The sequence below is a fragment of the Cyprinus carpio genome, chromosome A25 (assembly GCF_018340385.1).
Source record: "Cyprinus carpio isolate SPL01 chromosome A25, ASM1834038v1, whole genome shotgun sequence".
NCBI lineage: Eukaryota > Metazoa > Chordata > Actinopteri > Cypriniformes > Cyprinidae > Cyprinus > Cyprinus carpio.
In genome coordinates, this window is record NC_056596.1 from 18,920,604 (window position 1) to 18,933,998 (window position 13,395).

General features: G+C 36.0%; 1 protein-coding gene across 1 annotated transcript in view; it reads left to right on the top strand.

Moving 5' to 3' along the window:
* Window positions 1-660: 660 nt before the first annotated feature.
* LOC109050814 (nuclear pore complex protein Nup160-like) overlaps window positions 661-13,395 on the top strand; it is a 60,667-nt gene continuing 47,932 nt past the window's right edge. The window contains exons 1-8 of the mRNA XM_042715813.1: window positions 661-798; window positions 3,692-3,800; window positions 6,802-7,012; window positions 7,233-7,458; window positions 9,601-9,676; window positions 9,754-9,868; window positions 9,979-10,218; window positions 10,305-10,402. Coding sequence (XP_042571747.1) covers window positions 708-798; window positions 3,692-3,800; window positions 6,802-7,012; window positions 7,233-7,458; window positions 9,601-9,676; window positions 9,754-9,868; window positions 9,979-10,218; window positions 10,305-10,402 — 1,166 coding nt within the window. The 5' untranslated portion in view covers window positions 661-707. The remainder of the gene's footprint in view (window positions 799-3,691; window positions 3,801-6,801; window positions 7,013-7,232; window positions 7,459-9,600; window positions 9,677-9,753; window positions 9,869-9,978; window positions 10,219-10,304; window positions 10,403-13,395) is intronic.

The window sequence follows — 13,395 nt, forward strand, 5'->3', positions numbered from 1 at the left end:
CTGGTATTGTATAAAATACAATGCTATAATCTTGTGGAGATATTGGGATACCAAATGTCTCTAAAAATTCAGTATATGTAAATAAATATCCTTCACCATTTATCAATTGTGAAAACATTATAATTTTAATCCAATAGCTGTTTGTGTGGGGAATAATTTTGTTTGTATAAAGCCAACATAAAAGAGCCTATCTATGAAAATTGGATAACTGAATGGGAAATATGTTAACCTCAGAGTCATATTTCAAAATAAACTCCTTGCTACCAACTTTTTCAAAAAAAAAAAAAAAAAAAAAAAAGATTAGAAATTATATCTTATCTTTATGTTTAATAAAATGTTTAATCCAGTTCAAACGATTCAAATCAGGCACACCTCCCTGATAATATTAATTAAATTAAATATTTCTATTTAATTAGTGAGGCTTGTTTTTACATATGAAATTGAATTGAGTCAATTTTTTAAGAAACTATTTTGGTATATCTAATACTTATGACTAAACGAGATCCCTCGGTTTTGGACAAAATAATCTTTGAGTAACAAATCCCTCATGAACCACATATCAAATTTATTTTTAATTCTCAACATAATGGGTTGGGGTTGTACCCTGTTGACTGATTCAGATTTGCAGAGCTACTGTAGGTTACTGTCTCTTTAAGTATTTGAAAAGCGGAAGCGCGGAGCTCAGTCCCACTGTGCAACGCGGGAAGATGGCGGGTGTGCTAGAGAGGAGTTACATAGAGATCTGCGGATTTGAAAGAGAGTCTGTTTTACGATTCAGACAGATTACACTGAACCTGGGTAAAGCCTTTTAATTTTAAACTGTTTTTAGACGCGGCGTTTTCAGTCAGATGTGTTTTAAAATAGGCTGCATGAATAAACTGTGACTGTAGTGCTGGCAGCTCGCACGTGACGCGAGGCGCTGTATAACAATCATATAAAAGTCGAATAGCTGTTATATATTTATATTGTGTTACGATATATGTGTATATGTATGGATATAATAATACACATATACTTACATACATACATACATAGACACACACACACATATATATATATAGAGAGAGAGAGAGAGAGAGAAATTGCTCATGTTTTTTTTATTAACAATAGCAGAAGGAAACAGATAAACATTAGAACATAAACATATGGGGGATACAATAACAATTAAAAGTAATTAAATAAATATACAATCATTTTACAATCATAAAAGTTACAATTTATTTATATTAAATATTTTTTATATTGGATTTATTTATAATTTTTATTTATTTTTTTTTTTATAATAATGGATAGGAGTTTTTTTTTTTTTTTTGTTGTGTGATTTTTTGGTGTGACGGAAATGTAAAGATATTTTAAAGTAAAATTAGGTTTAATGTTAAGGCATCACACTTTGTGAATGTGGAATTTTCCCATCATGCAAATAAAGTCCAGGACATCCTCTAGCTCCCTATTGTCAGAAACCACAGAATGAACGGGATGGAATTTTACCATCAACAAGGGGAAGGGGAAATTATGTTTAAAGATTATTGATTACAAATTTCCAACTTCCATTAGCTTCCATGAGTCTAAAGCTTGCTTGTGGAAGTTTGAAAGCTTCATAGGGAGCCTTGTGGACTTAAAATCACATGAAAGCAAAAACTGTAAATTTCCACATCTCTTGAAAATCATATTAGGAATCCATTTTTTTTTAACCAGTTTATTTTAAAAGATTTGGTTTAGGGTAAGAAAATCCCTTTGAATATGGCTAGTGGTTTTCTATTGATGTGTTCCACCTTATTAGGGACAAATAAAGCATGAAATACTTTCGGCTTTAGATGACAAAATTCTGGCATAAATTGTAAAATCTCTTTGTAACCACAAACTGAATATACTTTTGGCTGAATCTAATTCTTTCTTGGGCTGATTTACAGATATAAGTACCAAGATATTTAACAACATCCTTTACTAAAATTCCATCAACCAAGGTCACATCAGAATCATGGATAAACATTATTTCACTTTTTTTAGTATTAACTACTAATCCAGAGGCTTTGGAAAAATTATTTAGACTTTGAATTATCGAATTTACTTGAAAAAAATGCATGTATCATCGGCCAATTGACTTATGATTAATTCATCCTCTCCAATCTGAATTCCTGTGATACCAGTGCAATTAACTACATATAGATTTGATAATTCTGCAGCAAGTAAAAACAAAAAGGGAGAAATGGGACATCCCTGTCTAATACCTCTGCTAACATAAAATCTTGGAGAAGTGCCGTTGGAAAGAGAAACAGAGCTATTAATATCATTGTAGATAGTTTTAACAACATCATGTTTTTGTTTTTTGAAGTCATATGACATTACTGCTAGTCAAAAGTTTGACCGCATCAACTCTATATTATGACTTATCCACATTTTTTTGTGAATTAATCTAAGCTATGAAATAACACACATATAGAAGTAAGTGAATTAAAGTGATAAAAATGACAAAGAAATTATGGGGTCCAATCCTGTTTAGCTGGGTTTTGGTATTGAAAAGATGAAAAGATGTATTAGGATTAACGTTACATATCTGGATGTCCTGTAAATCATGCATTTTGTATATACAGTGCATGCATAATAATTAGGCAAGTTGATATTCTGATCATTTTTGTTCCAAGCACATTTTACCAATTCCAAACCACATCAATCTTAATAACTACTATGAATTTTGTATTTGATCATTTATAAGTAATATAATTGACCTGTCGGTAAGCCCCTCCCCTCGAATGCAGATGAGCCAATGGCATTCGAGTATAAGCTGTAAGGGACTAGAACTCGGACATCTTTAGGTTTCAGCGCCATAGAAAAACATTGAAAGATCCGAAGCTTTCTTTGGTTTGATGGTGTTTATGCTACAAAAATGTAAAAGCGATGTGCCTGTGGTACTTATAACACTAATTCCATGAATCCTGAGAGGATGGTCAATTGAATTTATTTTATTCCATTTCCTAAACCCAATCAGAACAGAGCAAAATCCCAATGAAGACAAAACTTTTTTTTTCAGTCATTATTTTAATTTCCTTTGCGTACAAAAAGTATTGTCGTCACTTCATAATGTTATGGTTGAACCACTGATGGCGGATGGACTATTCTGATGATGTCTTTTCAAACTTTCTTGGACCTTGACAGTGTAACTTACGTGGCAGTCAGTGGGACAGTCACAAGCCTCCCAGTTTTCATCCAAAATATCTTAAATTGTGTTCCAAAGATGAACAAAGCTTTTATGGGTTTGGAACGACGTGATTAATAACTAAATTTTCATTTTGGGGTGGAGTAACCGTTTAACTTTGCAAATTCTCGCATTGCATTAGTATTGCATCCTACTCTTGGCATGTAATACTTTTTTACTTTTAGTCTGAGCTAAATCTCTTTTTTGGCTCATTTTATCTGCAAAAGAAAACCTGCCTAATAATTATGCACACATGAATATAAGGAGTTTTTCACTTCCAGCCTTCATGGACAATTATATATCACTTATAAATGATCAAATACAAAATTAAAAGTAGTTATTAAGATTGATGTGGTTTGGAAATGATAAAATGTACTTTATGATCAGAATATCAACGTGCCTAATAATTATGCTTGCACTGTACATTTTTTCTGCAGACAAAGTTTATCTGTTTATATTACGTGTGTTGTTTGAAGTATGTGTCATTGTGTCTGGCAGGTGTTGCAGTTCACTCAGGCGGTGTAAAGTATGCAGACAGCGCAGGTGGATTCTCATATGAGGACAGTGGAAAACTCCTCTCAGTCACCAGCAACAGATTCATCCACTGGTGAGAGCTTATACTTGAATACTATTCAGCTTCTCTTTGGGGGTAGTCGTGCATGGTGCATGATTCGCTGTCACTAGGGCTGGTCTGAATACCATTTTTTGAGCTTCGAAGCTTCGGTAGTGATCAACACTGAATATTCAAAGTTTTTGTGTTAGGTGCTGAAGATGTTGTTGTTTATTATATTGTTATGTATTTTTGTGTGTGTGTTTTTTTTTTTTCTTTTTTATTTTTTATTGTATCGTTAATCGTTTATTCTTCACGCGTGGCGGGTGTTTTGCTGCAGACTCAAGGGAGTGCAGTGTCACATTTTGGTGCAATATGGACACGCAACACGTTCAGAATTAATAAACTTTTAATAAACTACAGAACAGCGCGAGGCGGGAGCGGTGCGCCTCAGGTGGGCAGGGCTTATATGCTCTGAGAACAGACACTGCACTAGTGATACATAACACACGTCTGTTACAAGCAATACTTTTAATATAGACAAATTATTATTAGACTGGGCTACTGTACGTTTTTTTTATGACTGCTGTATTCTCAAGTATTTGAGAACATGTGCAAAATTACTGATAAGCAGATAAAGGCAGCTTGTTTTTTTACACCAGTGATATACTATAGGCGTACTAACAGAACTAAATTTTTCAAACTTGATGTGCTGTTGTGGTAGGCCATAGGGCTGTGCAATATTAAAGAAAAATGCGTTATGCGATACCTTGTTAAAATCGATATTCGATATGCGATACGATATTGCTTAAAGTGTGTAAAATGAGTTGCAATTATATTTTAAAATATTTAAAAATTAAAATTGTATAACCAATTTGTTTCACATTCTTTCTTGGAAAAGAAAGAATCACTATAACTTCTGAAAGAGTTACCAGCAGTGTTTTAGCGTTACATAAAAAGTAATGTCACAAATCAGAAAAAGTAATTTTAACATCAGTGTGAACATACAAAAAAAAAAAAAGACACTCATTTTATATCATTGTAACTTTGCTTTCCATACACTTTAAGTACTTCTTCATATACAGCAAAAACTATAGTCTGAGAAAGTTCAAACATGATTAAAGACATGTGAACAGTTAGTTTTTTTTACAAGGGTAGATAAAATAAACAGTAGTATTCAGGTGCAGAAATGTAATTAAGTGTAAAATAACACTGCATTGTGTTCACTGTATGAATTAAATTTAGATTAATCTTTGTTATAGCTGTTTTGTTGTTTGATTAATATTAGTGACATATTCAGCAGCACGTATTTATAGTCCGCTGTCCCTTTAAAACCACTGCACGGATCCAGTATAATGATACACAACCGATTTCTTTCTCAGCTGTTTACATTAATTTAAAACATAACTGGCTGCGTTTACGAGAATGATCGTTGAGACGGGTACTATTGACATAATTCTGTGTGTATGTGTCTGTTCAAATATGAGAAGCGAAAGACGGATCAACTCGGTGTTCGCGCGCTTACTCTGTAGTGATGCGAGCGCTTTGCACTTTGCATTTGATTTAAGATCTATTAAAAGTATTTATTTTGAAATATGCACAAAAACTAAAGAAATCTGGGCATAAACATTTTCACACCATTGCATATGTAGTGTTTAAGTAGTCAGTACTAATTCCAGTAAAAATTTCAGTATAATTGGTTCTATATTATATATATTTTTTATATAATTTATTCATAATTTGGATAAAAGTTAAATTTTTCATGCTCCTAAGCACACATGGCAAAGTTTTGGCAGTGACAACCATATTTAAATGATGTATTAAAGGGGTGGTTCATTGCGATTTCACTTTTTTAATGTTAGTTAGTGTGTAATATTGCTGTTTGAGCATAAACAGTGTCTGCAAACTTACGAAGCTGATATCGTCTTTTAAATTTCTGGCAGTTTAATGCCTACAAAATGACATCACAAACCCAGTTTAACCCTGCCCCTGGTAAAAATTACCAAAGGGGACGAGGCCATGCTGTGCTGCTTTAGAGAAGAGGAAGAGAAAACTAGAGGTGCACGTAAAAATCTATTCATATATAAATCACGATTCTGTCTTCCTAAGTTCCTACGATTCTAATGGATTCACAAATTTCAAAATCAGTGTTCTAAAGCATTGGTTCTTAATACTGTTCCTCACGTCCCCCTGGTCTGCATCTTTCTCTCTCTCTCTCTCTCTCTCTCTCTCTCTCTCATTCAGATCAGCTGTTCTAATTATGCACTTATTTTCACATAGCTATGAGAAGCATTAAACATGGAAGCATGTGCAGTTGCCGTACAGTTTTAAAGCTTTAATCAGGATAAAACTGTATATTAAAAGCAGTAGCATTTACAAACAACAGCGTATCTAAAAGTATTAGACAACAACAAACAAAAAACATGCTTGCACAGGTTCTGCATGATCCTTTTCAATAATATCCTCTGCTTCTCAATCGGGCTCTGACAGACTGATATTTACAATAAATTGGCGATATTAACGTCGCCATTGTTTACAATACAACCGGAGCACATGCCTCTGAGGTGAGGGGCGGGACGTTTAGCACTAGAGGCGGTTTAGCCAATCACAACACACTGGGCTAGCTAACCAATCAGAGCCCATCGCCTATTTCTGAGGGAGGGGCTTCATAAAATAAGGAAATGATCAGCCCTTTTCGCAGAGAAGGGACAGAGAAGTGTGGAATAAAGGTAAATGTTGTGAAAAAAAACGCCCCTTTAAATCCTAAAATGCACTGTATCTGATATATATCAGTGGAAGTAGATGTAAATGGAATGCTGTAATGTACACTTTATTATCACAGCAATCACAGTTGTAATCTCATACAATATGCATGTTTTCTACCCTGATGTGATATAATGGTATGTTCTGAATAAATTGGTGTAATTTTATGAATATGAAATCATTTATACATTAAACACATTTTATACATTCCCAAAATCACTGAGTTCCTCTGTTGTGAGAGTTAAGTTTGGTTGACTTTGAGTATATATGCTTCAGCATGTCTTTTATTTTCTAGGTCCACCTCAGGTGACACAGTTCAGTTTGTTGAGCAGTCGTTGGACACCAATCTTCTGAATAATGCTGTCCGCCTGCGTATCCCAAACTGCCTCTTGCTGCCCGGAGGAGTTTGTATACAAGAGACTTTTAACAACGTCATTATTCTGATCGTCACCAGCCAGTCAGTTCATCGCCTGGTGCTGCCGCACCCCTCCCACATGTACCGCAGTGTAAGTGTCTGGACCTTTGCCTTTCGTTGGCAGTTCCTGACTGCTGCTAAATCAAAATGGGTTTTTTTCCCCTGCAGGTGCAGCTAGAATCTATGTGTAACAGTTGTATTATAAAATATTAAAACTTTTTTGTATGAATTTTGACAGATGAGGAATGTAATGATATTACTTCTTTATATGATCTATACTCTGTGTGGTCTAACAGATTCATCTTTTATAGGATCTGGTGACTGAACTCCAAATGCAGTCCATTTTCACGGACATTGGGAAGCTGAATTTAAACGAACCTGCCCACAGTTATGTGCTCCCGTTTGCACAAGGAACACAGACGTCCGCTCCGTCCACATCAGCCGCATGGATCAGTCATCAGGGGGAGGCACTGTTTGCTCTCGCCTCACCATCAGGCGCCATTACTGTTGTCACGTTGCCTGCTCATGATCAAGATGGTTTGTCTATACGGTCCTCTTTATCTGTCTGTCTTACTCTATATACATTGGTAGTCTGTGGGTCGTTAAAGTTTGAAAATGTTTTAAAACCATTTTTTAAAGGGTACATAACATACACAACAGTTTCACCTAATCTCATGTTAATCTTGAGTACCTATAGAGTAGTACTGCATCCTTCATATCTCCAAAAAGTCTTAAGTTTTATCATATTTATAAAAGAGAAATACAGCTTTCCCATTCTCTCCGAAAAAGCCGAGCTCCTGGAGGCGTGCCGTGGGCGGAGCTATAATTCTGATGTTTCGTGTTGTTTCCAATAACATATATTCACTTATGTGCTGATTTCCAACAAAAGACAGAAATATGATGCAGTTGTACTTACATGAATGGGGTCTTTTATCCCTGGGACCGCTCCATGGTTTAATACCAAATGATGTGCAAATCCAGCGTCGACCGAGGCCTTGTTTATAAAACATTCGTCACTGAAATGATGAGAACACACAAACGCACTTGCTACACTCCGTTGCTGCCCCGGAAAAACTAACTGCATCCACTGTTCGTGTAACACTGGGTTCTTTGGGAAGCTGAACACGGTAAACTTTCCCTCATATCAAAAACACACTTATTTAGAGACATTTTTGAACAAATCCTATGCAGCGCTGCCGAGGATTTCCCGATGAAGCGCGTTGATGAGCGCGGTCTCGTTCTCCTCTGGTCGACGTGTGCGTGGGCGTGCTTTTCCGAGAGAATTGCTCATATAAGGAGTTCCACCATTGTCTACGTCATTAAATCCACAATCGGAAAAAAAAAACCAGCCGAAACTTGTACCAACCTGGAAGTAAGATTTTCGGCACAGAAATTCTCTATCATTCGTTCAAATTATTTTTTTAAACTTTGTCCATGTTTTGCATGAGAATCCATCTCTTTAACACTGTGAACAATTCTGAATACATGAAACACCATTGTAGCCCCCCTTTAAAATACAAGGTATAAAATGTCTTGCATATCTCGGTCTTAAATATGCTTGTAAAGGTCATAGTTTTAGAATCCAAAGAGAAACATTGTAATTACTGAAGTTATCTACTTTGCTTGCATCGCATAGCACCGAACCATTGACAGTAATTGACAGATGTCCTATTCTGTTTCTGACATAGCAGTGTGTTTGCTTCCAGCAAAAAAAAGCATTAATTGTAAGATTCAAATAATTCTAGCCTCAAGAAAAATAATTTGAAACATTGCTGTGACGTCTCCATTGTAGACAGCCTCAAGCTGTTGTGGCGAGTCACATCAGCAGGCGTGATTGGTATGGACACGGTGTCATGTTGTTCCAAACTCATATGATTTTCTTCTGTGGAACACAAAAGGTATATACGTAAACAATAGTTTGAAATTCCATGAGACTCATTTAGTATGTCTTCTGAACATAATTTGTAAAAAGTAAAAAAAAAATTAGCAAATTCAGTGAAAAGCATTCACGTTTGTCAAAGTCTTAACTATTATGCCATTTTTAATGTTCCTAATATTGTTTTGGGAGCGTCCTACTATAGGTTTACATGCATGCAAGGTCTAAAAACACTTTAGTTTTCTCAAATTATGCATATCACCTCATTTTTCAACGATTCTCAAATTATTTTTAACACTGATTTTTGCAGTCTGATCTTTCGGAAATGAAAATAAAACAACCTTTACGTTTTCTCGATATGATGTTAACCACATGAACAAGCTACAGTGTTTGAGGGCGGGATCAAGTTGTTTGGTTTAGCTTTTTACTGTATTTGACGAGCTCTGTGTGTTAATCAGTATTTATATATGAATAAAAGCCTGTTCATCATATAAAATGATTGTGTCTCTTCAGAAGACTTAAATAAACCACTTAATTCATATTGATTACATTTATAATGGCTTTTTGGTCTTTTTCATGAAACTTTTGGTTGCGTGGTTTTCATTGGATAGACAAAAATTCGGAGAGAATGTTATTAATATTTTCATTCGCATTTTGAAGATGATTAGAAGTCTTATGAGTTTGGAATGACGTGATAGTAAATGATGACAGATTTTTTGTGTTTGACTGAACTAACCCTTCAAGTTTTAATGTGCAGATATCTGTGTTTATAGAAAATAATGATTCCACTTTCTGTTATGAAGGGACTGTGTCCGTTTTGGAGTTGAAACAGAGTTCAATGATGCAGCGGTTGGCCGGCTGGATGCCCACCGCCATCAGGTATTTTATTTATTTTCCATAAATTAAAATTTTAGAACAGAGCAAATACTTGGTTTAAACAGAACGTCCATTCACAGGGGAGATCAGAGCATTTCTGACCTGGCCATCAGTCTGGCTGTCCACCAGCTAGAGGATGACACTTTCATATTTGCGCTGTGTCAAGATCATAAGCTGCGCATGTGGTCATTAAAGGTCAGTTTGGCTCCAGGAGAGAATGATGCATATATAAATTCATTTAATCAAGATGACATTTCTAAAATTGCATGCCACTCACAATAACGCATTAATCATTTGTCTTTTAGCATCAGATGTGTCTGTTGGTGACTGATATGTTGGACTATATGCCCGCGGGTCGTGGGGAGGTGAAGGCTTCTCCAGCACAGGCTCATAAGCTCCGTCTCTTCTTCTCCTCATCCATCGGCCTGTGTCTCGCCATCTACCTCGCAGTACCCAAACGCAGTCAGTTCTGTGTGCTTCAGCTGGTGGCCAGTGAGAACAATCGCTACAGCCTGGATCACATCTCAACACTGTTTTCAACACAGGTAGAGATCAACACAGTAAACATGGAGTATTTCTTGTGATAACTGCTGGAAGTATACTCACAATTATGTGTGTTTGTTTGGAACAGGAGACACTAGTGGATTTTGTCTTGACTGCGACTGATATTTGGGCTGTTTGGCTGGATAATGACAACCAGACTGTTGCGAAGTACATCAGTTTTGAGCAGTAAGTAATACAGTTTGATTACAGTTTAAACTATTGAGGTTTGTATTTGGCAACCGATCATCTGGAGAAATGAACTTATAAATACAAATCTTGTCTTAAATGTTATACTTCTATCAAAACACAGTAAACAGAACATGTAAGTTATTACTGCAAGCAGTAGTTACTGGGGCAAGCACATCAACACTTGAATAACAAAATGAGCATGTCCTAAAAGTCTGTTGATTTTGAGACCTCAATTTTATTTTGATCAGTTCGTAAGGTTTTTTTGTTTGTTTCTTTTTAAAGTAATGTAATGTTTAATGCACTTCATGTTTTTTATTTTTTTGTTTTTTTTTTTGTTTTTTTTTTGTGTGTGTGTGTATATATATATATATATATATTTTTTTTTTTTTTTTTTTGTATTTTTTAAAAATTTTTTTTTTTGTTTTATTGGTTAGTTTAAGTTTTATATAATATTTTTTTTATTTGATTATTTTTTATTTTTTATTAATATATGCACCATTGCTTAGTTTTTTTTTTTAACTGTATCTGGAGAAATTGTATCTGAAGTCTTCATCTGCACCTCAAACACACATCATCTGTATCACATATAAACTGAGAATGTAAATTATAACAAGAATTACAAAATTAAATTGACCAAATTAAATTAGTCAAAAGTAAGATGAAGCACAGAACACTTTCATCTCTTAAATCATTGAATTAATTTCCTCCAGTTAAAAAGCTGAATTTATAGTGCTTTGTCATAGACTAACTTATGGTGTGTTCACACTTGTAGTTCAGAGTTTGTTTTAAAGGGGTCATATGATGTTGCTAAAAAGAATATTATGTTGTGTATTTGGTGTGTTTACGCAGTTTAAGGTTAAAAAAACACATTATTTTATTATCCTATATTATTGTTGCTCCTCTATGCCCCTGCCTTTCTGAAACACATAATTATTTACAAAGCTTATCGTTCTGAAAGCACAGTGTGCTCTGATTGGCCAGCTATCCAGTGCGTTGTGATTGGCCGAATACCTCAAGCATGTGACGGAAATGTTATACCCCTTACCAGGTTCAGGAAACTTTCCTCTTAAAATGCGCATATTTGGGTTGTACTTTTCTGGAATAGTGTTGTAAATAAAACCTAACCACTGATTTCTAGTTGTGTCCTCTTTTGTAAGGCAAAACAAAGTAGTTTGGCTTTCGCTACGAAACACACAGCATCTCCACAACATGGCGGCAGCAACAATACTACAGCGAGAATAAAAGTTACGCCTTCTTTCTTTGTGTGGACATTTGAGCGGTGTTATGCAAATCTTCCCACACAGTGACGTAGACGTGGGGGCATGTTAAAGGGGTCCTATTATGCTCTTTTACAAAGTCTTGGTTTTGTTTTGGGGTGGTACTAGAATAGGTTCTCATACTAGGTTGTTCAAAAACATTATTTTTCACATATTTTACATTATTACAAATTATTACAACACCTTTCTCCCCAGTCTGGCATGAACGGCTCGAATAATTACTGTATCAAATGAAGGCCCGCCTTCTGAAATACGAAATGCGCTGTGATTGGTTAGCTGGGCCAGTCTGTGCTGTGATTGGTTAGCTGGGCCAGTGTGTGTTGTGGTTGGCAGCACTCGGCGCTTGGTCGGGAAATGTCATGCCCCTTACCATAGCCACCTGCTGCAAGCTTCAGTGTAAATACTGCGTCAGAATCAAATCAATTTGAGCGTGATTTAAGCCTGGATGATTGTAACCACTCTAAGTTCGTCTGCCTTGGGAAAGCTAGCGTGTCTCCAGCATTGTGATAACACTTTTTGCCTTCTCTAGTGCAGCTTAACCAGGTCTCGTCCCATTCGTTGATAATTGTGATATCACAAATCCTGGAAAATATGTGTTGTAGTCCAAATGGGTCATTTTCCAAAAGGCTTCATTGAATAAACAGGAGCAAGTAGGGTTGCATGATTAATCATATTTTAGTCTCGAAAATGATATCCACCTTTCTCGATTAATTAAACATAATCATCACGATATTGGCTGGCTTGTTATTTATCCTGAAACGTGTTTTTAATTTGGCATTTGAGTTATCTTGCATTGCTAACAAGTCTTCACTAGCGTTCATGCTTTTGGTTGCCGGATGTGAAGAGCTTTAAGCCCCAAAACAGAACTTTTCTCCTTTAAGGATACACTTTGTGCCCGGTGTTTTATTTAATTTGTGCAATGTGGCAACCCTGTGCGTGCTCACTGATGGCGGAACAAGCACTGATGATGATATGAAAACATACGAGTTTAGTGATCTCTCCACAGCAATATTCTGCTTACATGAAAGTGTAATATAGACCAGGGGTTTTCAACCTGTGGGGCGCCGGCACCTGTCAAGGGGGGCGCGAGTATCAGTTAATTCAGTGACATTCCCTTGAGGATTTATGAATATGAGTTAGCATATCTTTAGCCATCCACTAGGGGGCAATCTGACTCCCACTGCTTGTAGACAGTTAGAGCAGAGTCTGGAGTATCAGTCACGCTTACAGTGTTAGATGATTTACGATTAGCCGTGTCGGCATGTTGTTATCTCAGTAACACGCTCAGCCATAACATTGTATCAGGTAAACTGGTTATATATTTATGTTTGATCAACATTAAGATCGCTATACCAGGGGCGGTTCTAAACCCTTTTTAGGTGGGTTTCAGCCCTCCATCTGTCACCTTAGCCCCCAAAAACTATCTTAACAATCAGGCCAGTGCTGCTTCCTCAAAAAAGTTTTTCATTCTCAGTCTTGTCAGTTTAAACACTAAAGTAATTTTAAGCCATTTAAGCCCAAGACATCTCAATGCGGTACTCACGCGCTGTGATAAAGCATTTCTATGTGCACCGCGCGCGCACACATGTAAAGTGCACAAACAAATAGCTGTAGACTTCTCAGACAGCAGGTGAATACCAGTGGTTGTCTTGACAAGTATGCTTGTAAGCACAGTCGGTTGTTTTAAGTGAACGTAAACAATAAAGAAAATAT